Below are 11,437 nucleotides of genomic sequence, written 5' to 3' on the forward strand. Positions count from 1 at the left end.
ATCCGGGGTACTTTGTTTCCATCCGTGTGTCCCTTGAAAGGACCTATTTTACTCGTTTCTTAAAAAGCAAGCTATCCTGGGGGTGTTGAATTTTTGAATAGAATCTTTTTGTGTTTGAGTGATTAGTATTAGTTCTAGAAACATCCACTGATGGTCAGGACCCTGTTGGAAGCTCTCGAGTTTAGGAAAGGCAGAAGTGATGAAATTTGCATGAGATACGGGAATTCTCTTGTGAGGCCTGGGAGAACCTGAGGGACGTATCGGGATCCTAAAGGGCACCAGCCCAGTGGCCTTCTTTCTCAGGGGCCCAAGGGCTCCAGGGAGCAGGAGGGTTGGCAGCTTCTTCGCCTGCTCTTAGAACACACAGGTTTGTGGAAAGGAGGTTTCCATGGCCAGCATGTGCTCACCCACAAAACACGCCTTCCCAGGGGCTCTTTCTTCCTTGGATGTTAATCCACCTCCCAGAGTAGCCATCCCCAACTTTTTCGGGTGGTTTAGAATGTATCCTCTAGGTTTGGTAACAGTGGTTTTCTCTCTCTCTCTCTCTCTCTTTCTCTTTTAAAATGCACCATATGTGCTCTATGTACATATGTAAGTTGAATGGGTTTAATGTTGTCCCAGGAACCCCAGGTCTCGTTTCTGATACCTCGGGGAGTCCTGGAAAGACGGCTGACCCTCACTGGTCTGGGCTCGCATCAGCGAAGACCGGTGGCATCCACACAGCAGTCCTTCAGGTTCCCTATCACTTAATCCTCGGGTGTCGGCATAAGCAGCCCAGCCAGACTTGGCAGATGTGGGGAGCCGCCCAAGAAACGCAAAGTAATGGTTTTTGCCCAACGTTCATCATGCACTTTAATTTCTTAGTTCTTCTTTTTCATTCAGATGCCCTCATTTTCCCCTAGGGAATCTTTTAGTCAGGGACCCAAAACCCGCTTTCCCGGTTGTCATAGAGAGAGTCCCACAGAAGCCTTGTGTTCGAGGCCTCCCGCAGCTGCGTGGGGTACACCTGTGCGTGTATAAACATCCCACCCGTGTCGTGTCTGAGCCCCCCAGGGGAGAATTTCAGTTCCCAGCTCACCAGAAGCTTCAGTGCTGACCGATCCGGTGACCGCTAGCCTGCAGAAAAGCTGAAATAAACAGTAAAGCCAAAATGCTGACAGGTGCTGAGACATCTCCTAGTTCCCTTGAAACTAACTCGAGCGGACAGCAGCGCAGTTCACCTGAGTCACGCCTGCAGGGAAGTTACCTCCTAAATTCGCTTTTCTTTTTCATCTCCAGGGCCTTAATAAAAATGTGTTGGTACACAGAACTATTTTACAACGATAGCTCTAAATAATTTATTTTTTATTTCAAGAGAGAGAAATACACCTTAGAAAAACAAAACCCAAGGTTTTATTTTCTTTTTAAAGCCATATTTTTGTGCCGGTAGCACTTAGATCGTTCCCTGCGTGAGACCCACACCTGCATTTCATTACCTGGGTTTGTTCTAAAGAAGATTTATTTTTGTTCTGTGAATAAATTTTGATGGTTCTTGTACATGTACAGATATCGATGCATTTGAGGTCTTTTATTGATAATCCTACAAAGAATACGAATAAACTTTAAACATTTCAGACTAAAGTTGCCATGGTCTGTGACACATTATTATTTCTTGCACATCTCTGGGGGATTAGGACACTTGGCGAGAAACCAGAAAAAAAAAACAGTGTTTCCAAGAACATGATTCTGAAGGTATATTTTAACATTAAGAATAATGCCTTAGAATTCCCTGCCTTACAGGTAAGAAATATTTAGATTTGGGACAAATAGCAGGAACATATATCGTGGTAAAGGACCCACTGGGTTTGGAAGCGTGGCTCCACTTAGTGTCCCAGACCACCACTGACCTACCCTAGTCCCCCAGATTGGTGGGGTTTGTTTCCGAGTTTCTGTTTTTCTCTTCTCGTTTGCTCATCATTGTCAGAGTTACTGTTCCCGAACACCTCTTACTCACCTGCCTCGCTCTCTTAAAGCCCCAGGTGTGTGGGTCGCCTGCATGGTTTTCTTTGGAGTTGAGAGGAGATTTAAGTGCCACACTCAGCCTAGCCAGTCCCGGGCTCTCTCTCATTCTGAGCTACTGGAAATTCAAAGGAGGTAAAGTCTCGCAAACCCAGACGACGCTGCATGAGAAGGGGACCGCAGATCAGTAGGCGTGAGCTACTTGTCTCCTTCGCGGCCGAGCCACGTCAGCCTGAACCGCTCATGACCCAGCGCCAGCTTTAGGACTTCCTGGATCTGAAACGCCACGCAGAGGAAAACTGTTACTACTGCCTGTGACCTTGTCATCTCCACCCCACCCCCCCCGACAAAATGGGAAAGTCCGATGACAAGGCTACAGTGAGTGACTCAATCGGTGCTTGTCAGTCAGGACTGATTGTCAGGATCGCTTCTGAATTTAAGAAGAAAAACCAGCGGCAGGGGTGCCTGTGGGCTCCCCATCAGCCGATTCGACAGGAGCCATGGGGGGACTGCTGTGGACGTCCCCAGGGGGCGGGGTCTGGCCTCGGCCAGGGTTTACAGTCACTCGTCCCGTCTGGCTCTGAGCGCTGTGTGTGAGTGTCTGCGACAGTGTGTCCCTGTCCCTGGAACTGCGATCAGTTGGTCACCAGCCACACACTGGTGTTTGCCTTCTATTTGGAATTTTAAAATGCTTCGAAAACTGATAATATACCTTCCCCTCCACACACCTTGTCCCCACCAATTCCATGCTTTAAATCAATGCGGTAGGAATTCTGTCCATTAATAAGGAGTAGATACAGTCCTGATCTTCCTATTATTGGCTTTGATTTAGAACAGACGGTAGATGGCTTCTGGTTTGGTCCCCCCCAAAAGTCCGTGACTTTTATAGATTTGGTAGTCAGCACTGCAGTCTTATTGCTTGCACTTTTTCCAAAAAAAAAAAAAAAAGCATCAGATGCTAAATTGCATCTTTAGCACCTGTTCTTCCTTCAAGAGCAAAAGGCACCGAGAGCCTTCCAGTCCCCACCCCGCCACCGTTCCCTGGTAGGCACCCCATTGCTCTTTCCAGCAACTCCAGTTGGTGAGACTTTAGAATACATCGCCGGGGTGTTCTTTCTTTGGGCCCTGAGTACCCTGTCGTGAGCTGCCAGATAAATGCCAGTCTGTTTCCTCATTTATAAAATTATGGTTTGGGCTGGATGACCCTTAGGGAACTCGGGCTCTGATATTATATGATCCTCCGATACAACTGAAATACGCGCCCTGAGGACATATTTGAAATCCGCTTGAGGTTTTTGTCACAGTATTGATGAATACTTCTTCCTCTTGACCATTTCCCATCTCACCTTATATTTTACTCTAAAAGGAACAAGGGGAAAAAAGCCTGGAAGAAAGGCATGTTGTGAACAAGAATAATGTCAATAACGATTATAATAGCCAGTGTTTATGTTTGTTCTGCACTTACCACATGCCAGTTTGCTAAGCGCTTGGAATAATTCACTTAATCATAGCACCACCCCTATGAGGTAAGTACTATCTTTCCTAATTCGTGGGGAAACAGACTCAGAAAGATGACATTACTTGCCCAAGGTCACTCAACTAATAAGTGGAAAGGCAAGACCCCAGTTCATGCCCTGACTCTGCTGCCTTTGTTTGTCTGTCTGTTTGTTTGTTTGGGAGCTCAGGAAAATCATGGGCAAGGGTAAGAAAAAGACCTGAAAAGATCTCAGCACATGAACCTGTCTTTCACCTTGAGCCAAAGCGATGGCGGAGGGAACAGATGGGCTCACTTTCCAGAGCCTTCTCTCTCACTGTCTGGATGTTGACAGCATTCTCGAATTGTTCAGTCACCTGACTGATCGGAATTAGGAGTGGGCAGAAGGCTCACCTCACTCAGAAATTGCTCTTTCATAGCTTCTGGGTCCACCAGGGCTGGAATGGTGAAGTCTGCCTTCAGGATCCCAAAGGTTCGCCCTGGAAAGGAGCACGCTACCTGGATCAGGGGAAATGATCCTCTTGCCGTTGGAAAATGTCAGGTTCTTAGCAGCCGGGAGTACACACTGGACACTACTGGGTGTGTGGTGATTTAGGATTGCAAAGAGGGAGAAGAAAGAAGCTACTACTGAGCAGGGGAATGCTCAGCCACAATTAGGACCCACCAACCAGTGGCCGGAAGGAGAGTCTTACTTAACATCATGGGTAATGCTGGCCCCCCTCCCCGACCAGGCAGCAATGTTCCTTTCTGTGTTTTCCCCCGTCCCTTTGACAACTCGATTGAAAGGAGGTGCTGTACACCATGCTGCAAATACACACCCCTCCCGGGGCCCACGTCTGTAAAGGCCACTCTGCCCCAGGAAGCTCCGAGTCCTCTGAGCCCATAAGCAAGCTTGAGCCTTGGTCTGCGGGCCACTGGACGTCATCCCAGGAACTACCGGCCTGTAACCGGGCGACTTTATATTTGTCCAGCTGTCGATAGTTTATAAAGCACATAGTCACCTCACTGGGTGTTTGCAACCGCCCTGGGTCAGGGTAGTTTCTGCTGTCCCCTTTCGCAGGTGAGAAGTAGGAGATTCCAAAGGGAGGAAGACGCTCCCTGTGTTTTCACTGTAGTCAGGGTCCTCGTCCTGTGCCTCCTATTAGTAGCCGTTCCCAACCTTCCCAACGTGCCACCTCATCTCTCATAGGAAGGTCTCGAGTACTAGGCGCTAAGCGGTGGCCGTCTGATTGAACTGCTCGGTTGACGAGAGTAGGAACTTGGTGACCGGAAGCAGTTACCTGATTCTGGTGCTGCAGCTTTTTCTTGCGACTTCGGGGGGTTGGATGTGCTCACGTTCTGGGCCTGAGTGGCAGTGGCTGTGTCTCTTATGCCAGTGCTTCCTCCTTCCCTGGACACGGCTGTGGGAGGGGAAGTAAAGGAGTCATTGCAAAGCTCCCCGGGAGCAGGGCGGTCTGAGGCTGGGCTGAGGCCAGTGAGTACCCCCGTGCTGGGAGACGGGCACGGGCCGGCCCTGCTAGACGCATAGTTGCTGCAGACAGAAACCTTCCAGTCCAGACGTGCCCCCAGGGGCGGGGGGACCAGCCCCTGCACCACAGCACCCAGGGGCCCCAACATCTCCATCAAGGTGCAGCACCACAAACTCAAGAGTATTCCAGAACCAAGCTCAGCCTCCCCCCAGCAGCCTCTCTGCCCTGTGTGGCTGCCCATCTGCTGAGGCCCCGGCCAGGGACCCCCAGGCACCCTCTGCTGCTCCCTTCCCCGCTGTCACCGGCTGTCAGGCGCAGTCAGTCACCAAAGTCCTGTCACTGCCTTGCAGATGTCCTTTGATTTAAAATAGAGGAATAACCATTTGTTTTTAGTGTATATTGTTGTGACGCATTTAAGGTATTCTTCCCCCAGCCCAGGGACAGCCACTGTTAACTTGAACTTTTTAAGTTTGAATGTGGCAAGATCTACCTTATTCTCCTTAAAGGCTGTGCAGCGTGTCATTGAGTGCACTGAAAGTCATTTAACCAATTTGCTTTCAGTGGACATTAGATTGCCTCCAGTTTTCCAGATAAACAAGGCTGCCCCAGCAAGCGGTGGGTGGAGAATGCATGTACACGTGTGCTCCTGGTACACGTGGCCTTAATAAGGGCCCATGGGTAGTGTTCCACCTCCTGGGGCTGACTCACACTGCCGGGGTGGCGGCGCCAGCCCCTCCCCTCGCCAGTGTCTGAGAGCCCCGATTCTCCCACCTCATCGGCTTTGTCACCTTTTTAAATCTTTGCCAAACAGGTAAGTAGAAAAAAGGGGAAAAATGCATCTTGCTCTTCATTTGCATTTCTGTGATAAAGCGAACAAAGCTGAGCATTTCTTTCTAAATGTGTTTGCATTTATATTGCTTCAGTTAACATCACTTATACAGGATGGAAAATCTGGCCCCTCATGTCCTCTCCCATGCTGCGGCGCCCAGCCTGGCCCGGTCCCACCCCCACCGACCACATCGGTCAGTCTTCCCCACGGAAACACCATAGTGGAGGCCTACTTCCACTCCAGACCACCTCTCCTTTCCCCACCCGGGCACTGCGAATGTCTCTGATTAAATGGATAATCTGTGAAATCCGGAAACACTCACATCGCCTCACCCAAATGTAACCTGTTAACATTTTCACACGTGTCCTTTCAGTCCACAGATATTCCCCTTCAACACTGTTGTGACCCCACTGTGTGTGTAAGGTTGAGTCATGCTTTTTTGTTTAGCATCTTAACAAGGTCCTTTGTCTCATTTCATCATGACTCCCCGGCTTTTACACACTTGCCAAGTGCCTCTGATGGCCCCAGCACTGGCTGCAGGACCAGGTCCTTGGGAATCTGGGGCCAGGCTACCTCTCTCCACTCACCCCTTGCCTCTCCCTCCCCCCAAATCCGACCTACATCCGCTCCCATCAGCCTGCCTGCGGTTCCCAAACCGCACACTCTCAACCTACCCATCTTTGTCCTTGCTGATCTCTCTATCAGAAAGAACCTTCTACTCTTTGGTGCCTGAGGAAATCCCCCACTAACTTTTATCCGATTACGGCAGCCCCCCCTTATCCCCGGGGAACATGTTCTAATTTCCTCTGTGGATGCCTGAAACCGTGAAGAGTACCAAATCCTTACGTACGCTATATTTTTTTCTATCTATGCATACCTATGACAAAGTTTAATGTATAAATTAAGCAAAGAGATTAACAACAGTAACTAATAAAATAAAACGATTGTAAGTATATACTATTATAAAAGTTTTGGGGATGTGGTCTTTGTCTCAGGGATTTTCAACCTTTTTCTCTCATGGCACAAACTAATTACTGAAATTCTGCAGCACACCAAAAAATATTTATTTTGCCGATCTGACCAAAAAAGAAAATGGGTAGAATTTTGATTCATTCACACCCGACAGCTATTGTTGTGTTGGCTGTGGTCTTTTTTTTTAATAGCCTAAGGGAAAAGAGGTCAGTGCCCCTGACTAAATACCCAGGTATCACACGCTTTAAACATTCCTGCGGTACAACGGTGGAAAATCGCTGCTCTCCAGTGCGGGCAGAGGGGGACAGCCCAAGATTTCATCTTGCCACTCAGAACACCGCACAATATAAAACTTCTGAATTGTTCATTTCTGGAATTTCCCAGCAAATGCTCATTTTTGGCCTTGGGTTGACCACAGCTAACAAACTAAAGGGCAGTGAAAGCCTGGGTGGGGGTGGGGGTGGGGGCGGGGGTGGGGGCGGGGGCGGGGACACGGGACTGCCGCCCCACCTTCTCGGGGCAGATGACAGTCACACATCCAGTGCAGCACTCCCAGGCTGCCCAGCTGTCTCCATCAGCCCCTGTCAGCCTAAGCGCTTTTAAACACAGGTCCTGTTGGTCATGGTAGCCACAGTTCAATGCCTTGTTCAAAACAGGCCCTCCGGAAATGATGGTTGAGTTAAATCATCTACCCATGCGCAAAACACTATGCTAGGCATGAAAAAGATAAAGAGCCGTATAACATAGTCCCTGCCTGTGAGACTCCGCAGTCTCCCTAATTCATGATTGCGACCATTCATAATCATTTCTAATTAATAAGACAAGAACGCAGCCAGCCCTGTCTGTCTAATAAGGTAAGGACAGAGGAGATGAATGAATCACTAATCACCGCACTAGTGAATTGAGATTAAAGTGGAAATAACTACCATTGAGTATCTGCCAGATGGCTGGCACTGAGAGACGCCTCTCAGCGATGGTAATTGTCTTCCGTTTAAAGATGAGGAAAATGCAGTTCCGAGAGGCTGGGAAACTGGACTGAGGCCACACAGGAAGGAGTGGAGCCAACATTCGCTCTCCTGCAGCCCAGTGGGTTGTTTCTCCCCCAGATCGCCCGCCCTAAACAAGTATCCAGGGGGGTTGGGAGGGTGAGCAGGGACCTGGTGGTCAGAATACCCTGGAAAGTATGCAGCCCAGGGCTCGAAACTGTGGCTCAGCACACCCCGCCCTGCCCAGTCTCAACCAGCCGCACCTGGGGCCGGGAGGCTAGGCCTGAGCTCCCAAACCAGGAGCTGAGCTATGGGGCCGAGCCAGGTGGGGCGGGTTAGACCCAGCTTCACGGGCGGGAGGGCACGTGTTGCAGCCGATCCCAGTGGTCCTGTCCACTAGGGGTGCTGGGTGTGCGATGCTTCCCTGGCCCAGCAGGGGGCCTGCTGAACCCGAAGGCCCCGAAAGGTCCCACATGGCTCAGAGGCGTGAGACCCGCTGGAGGTATGTGGCTGATTCAGGGGCACCGCCACCCTGAGGAAACTGAGGTACCACCAGGTTGGGGGCTGGGAGAGGAGCCAGGGGCCTGTTGCTGCCCCTCTCAGAGTCATGGGCTTACAGCCAGTCATGGGATCCCGTGGGTACTTGAGGACACACTCTGGGTAGTGAGCAGTGTTGTCTAGGGTCTGTCCCTGGGGACAGAGGCATCCCACAGGGCCACAGCTTCTGGGGTCTGGGAAGCCGCAGGGACTTTGGAGGCGAGAGCACTTGGGGGGGCTGCGGGAGCCTCGGGGTGGACCCTGGTCCCTGGGGCAGGAGAGGGGCTTCCGTGAATACCGGTGGGTCACCCAGCTGGGGAACAGCTAGGGAAAGACACACAGGACACAGACAGGAGGGAGAAACCCCACACAGGCTGTGGCCCCCAGGCTCCTGGCGCCCAGCCCTACACGCCCACTGTGATAGGTGGGAGGGAGGGCCCCGAACCTGCTGGGTCCACCGGCCTGGGTGGCCAGCGGGCCTGGGGCAGCTGGGTGTCAGCTGAGACCTTGGATGGAGAACAGAAGACAAGCTCTTCCGGGCTCCTGAACCAAATCTGACCGCAGACGCGGCCCTGGCTCTGTGGCCTGCAGGGTGAGGGCCATGTTCCTAAGTAAGCAGCTCGAGGCTGGTCCGATGGTAGTGGGTTATCAGAACTCAACTAAAGTTAGTGTCACTAAGTAAGCAGCTCAGAGAAGGGCGGTGCCTGCAGGATCTGGGCCCCCTGTCAGCGCCCAGTCACCTGCACCTGCAAGCCCCACCCAACCTACCTCCACAGCCCTTTGCAAGCTAACATCTCTGTGTTCAAAAATCACCCCCTCCCAGAGGGAAATCCCCTGGTAACTCCAAGAGCTGGTCCCATGCCTTCTGTGTCCCCGTATTCCTGAGACCATCCAGGCAATACTGCCTTTCACAGCTTTCTCCCCTGTGGCCGTCATCTCCTTCAGAACGCGCCCTGCCTTTCTCTGTGTCCCCAGAATGAATGAAGCGCTGTGAGCAAGTCCCCTCAGTTTCTCCATGTCCCCCAAAAAGACAATAATAGTTTTCTCTGGGGCAGAAATCTGGGAGGAAGCCAGGACAACTGAATTTTCCCTCAGTGATCCTAGTTAGCCTGGAATCTAGGGGAAGCAAAACGGGGCCATAGCTGTGAAGATGGAATTTAAAAATGCTCCAGGAGCACGCCATCACTGTCCTCCCGGCCACGTCACCACCGCAGAGTCCCCACGGCTCAGCCCTTATCTGAGAAGATGAGCCTAGAACTGGAAGGGGTCCGACCGGCCCCTCTCTCACAGCCTCTCTCTGGAAACCCAACCTCAGAGGCCTCGGATGGTTTTTCCGCTCTGTGTCTCAGGCCCTGGTCACCTCGCCCGAGAGACAGGCACTGCCTGTCATGGGTCTCCTGGTCCTGGAACTGCAAGTTCAGTGGCCCAGTTCATGGGGGGAGGTTGATGGTGACCGAGGCTTCCCTGTCCCCACCCCAGACCACCATCCGGGGTGGGGGGCACAGGGAAACCCCTTTCTGTGTAACTGGCCCTTGGGTCATCTCTTTTCCCGCCTCTCCCAAGTCCCTCTGGGAGGACCCATGGGACCCACCCAGCACTGCTGCTTACAGGCCACCCTCTCCCGGGCCCTGGACACCCCAGCATTCAGCCAAGAACTGGGTCAAGCGCCCCTACAGAGCAGAAAAAGAGGAAGTGTACCTGCCCTGGATGTCGTCCCCACAGTCTCTTCCATGGAGGGAATGTGGCTAAGCTGGGGGAGCGCCGCTGACTCCCGGTGTCCAACGGTGGGGTCTGCAAGCAAAGATCAAGAGCAAGTGTCAGGGGACCCACAACTGCCCCACGTCTGACACGTCCACCAGGCCGGACAGAAGTCCCGCCAGGCACCGCCAGGCCGGCCTGCACCACAGTAACCGCCCCCAGGAGGGCACCTGGATTACTGCACTCGGCCTGCACCAACCGTGGGAGAGGGACTTCCGCGTCTTCCATCCTTACAACAGCTCTCCTGGGCAGGAGATGCTCCTATTTTGCAGCGTAAGGGGTTTCTTTGGGGCTAATAAAAATGTGTAAAATTACCGCTGATTGGACAATCCTGTGACTGTACTGAAACCCACGGAACCGGACACGTCAAAAGAATGAATTTTAAGGTATGTTAATATATCACACCCAAAAAAGCTGTTACAAAAAAAAAAAGAAGGAAGGACAGGAGGAAAAATAAAAAGAAAAGATGAGGAAACGAGGCCTGCTACAGAGGAGACATGCTACACACAGACCCAGAAGGACCGGGGGCACCAGGGTGACAGCTGGCTCCCATGCAGTCACGGTGACAGCAAGGACAGTCCCTAATATCTGCTGGGTGCTTCCTTGGTGCCAGGGGCTCTACGAGACCTTTACAGACGTCCTCATGCCGTCTTCAAAGGTGCCCTAGGAAGTGGGTCTTCAGCTCGATTTTGTGAAATCTCTGTCCCAGAGGAGGAAGAGGAGGCTCAGACGTGCTGGCCGCCCATTGTAAAGTCTGTGTGAGTCTAAAGCTGTGCTTTCAGCCACTTCGTTGCTGATAACTAATTCCTGTCTCGAACTGCTGATGCCCTGAGGCAGCATGGGGCCCCAGTCCATTCTTTAAAGAGCTCCCAGAATTAAAATAAACACTGCTCCAGGACTCAGTTACCCTCAGACTGGGAGTGCCTCCTTAGGTCCATCCTCAGTGTCTCCTGATGCCAAGCACACCCATTTCCCATCCCCATCTGGCCCTGGTGGGCCGAGGGCTAGTGGGGAGGACTGCCACGCACCGTAAAAGCAGATGAACGGTCACAGGGAAGAGCAGGCCTGTGAGTAAACTCCGGGGGGCATAGTTGTAGTAGGTGCCAAGCCCCGCACACAGTCCTGTCCCAAACTGGAGCACCTGCAGCCATTTGGGGATGCTGGTGCCCAGGCCGCTGGACCAGCTCAGAGACCCAGAGGCCGCGTCGAAGTAGAGGCCTATCCAGGCCTCTGCCTCACTGGAGATGGACCTCAGGGCCCCCTTGGCGTCCTCATCAGTCACCCTTTGCAGGTCAGCCAGGTCCATGTGGTGGGCACGGCAGCTCAGCAGAGCCGCCAGCCACGTCACTCCTTGGTCAAACCGCCTGAAGGTCAGCTGGCCGATCTGGACCAC

General features: G+C 52.1%; 1 protein-coding gene across 1 annotated transcript; it reads right to left on the reverse strand.

The window, feature by feature from the left end:
* Positions 1-1,279: 1,279 nt before the first annotated feature.
* LOC118979122 (putative C-type lectin domain family 20 member A) lies at positions 1,280-11,437 on the reverse strand. The gene is made up of 5 exons (XM_037035075.1): positions 11,073-11,437; positions 9,985-10,077; positions 4,774-4,893; positions 3,887-3,972; positions 1,280-2,274 (listed from the first exon to the last, which is right to left on the reverse strand). The coding sequence occupies exons 2-5, from the start codon at positions 10,016-10,018 to the stop codon at positions 2,197-2,199; spliced, it is 318 nt and encodes a 105-aa protein (XP_036890970.1). The 5' UTR covers positions 10,019-10,077; positions 11,073-11,437; the 3' UTR covers positions 1,280-2,196.

Source organism: Sturnira hondurensis, unplaced genomic scaffold, assembly GCF_014824575.4.
Source record: "Sturnira hondurensis isolate 20B ecotype Veracruz unplaced genomic scaffold, ASM1482457v3 Scaffold0022215, whole genome shotgun sequence".
Classification (NCBI taxonomy): Eukaryota; Metazoa; Chordata; class Mammalia; order Chiroptera; family Phyllostomidae; genus Sturnira; species Sturnira hondurensis.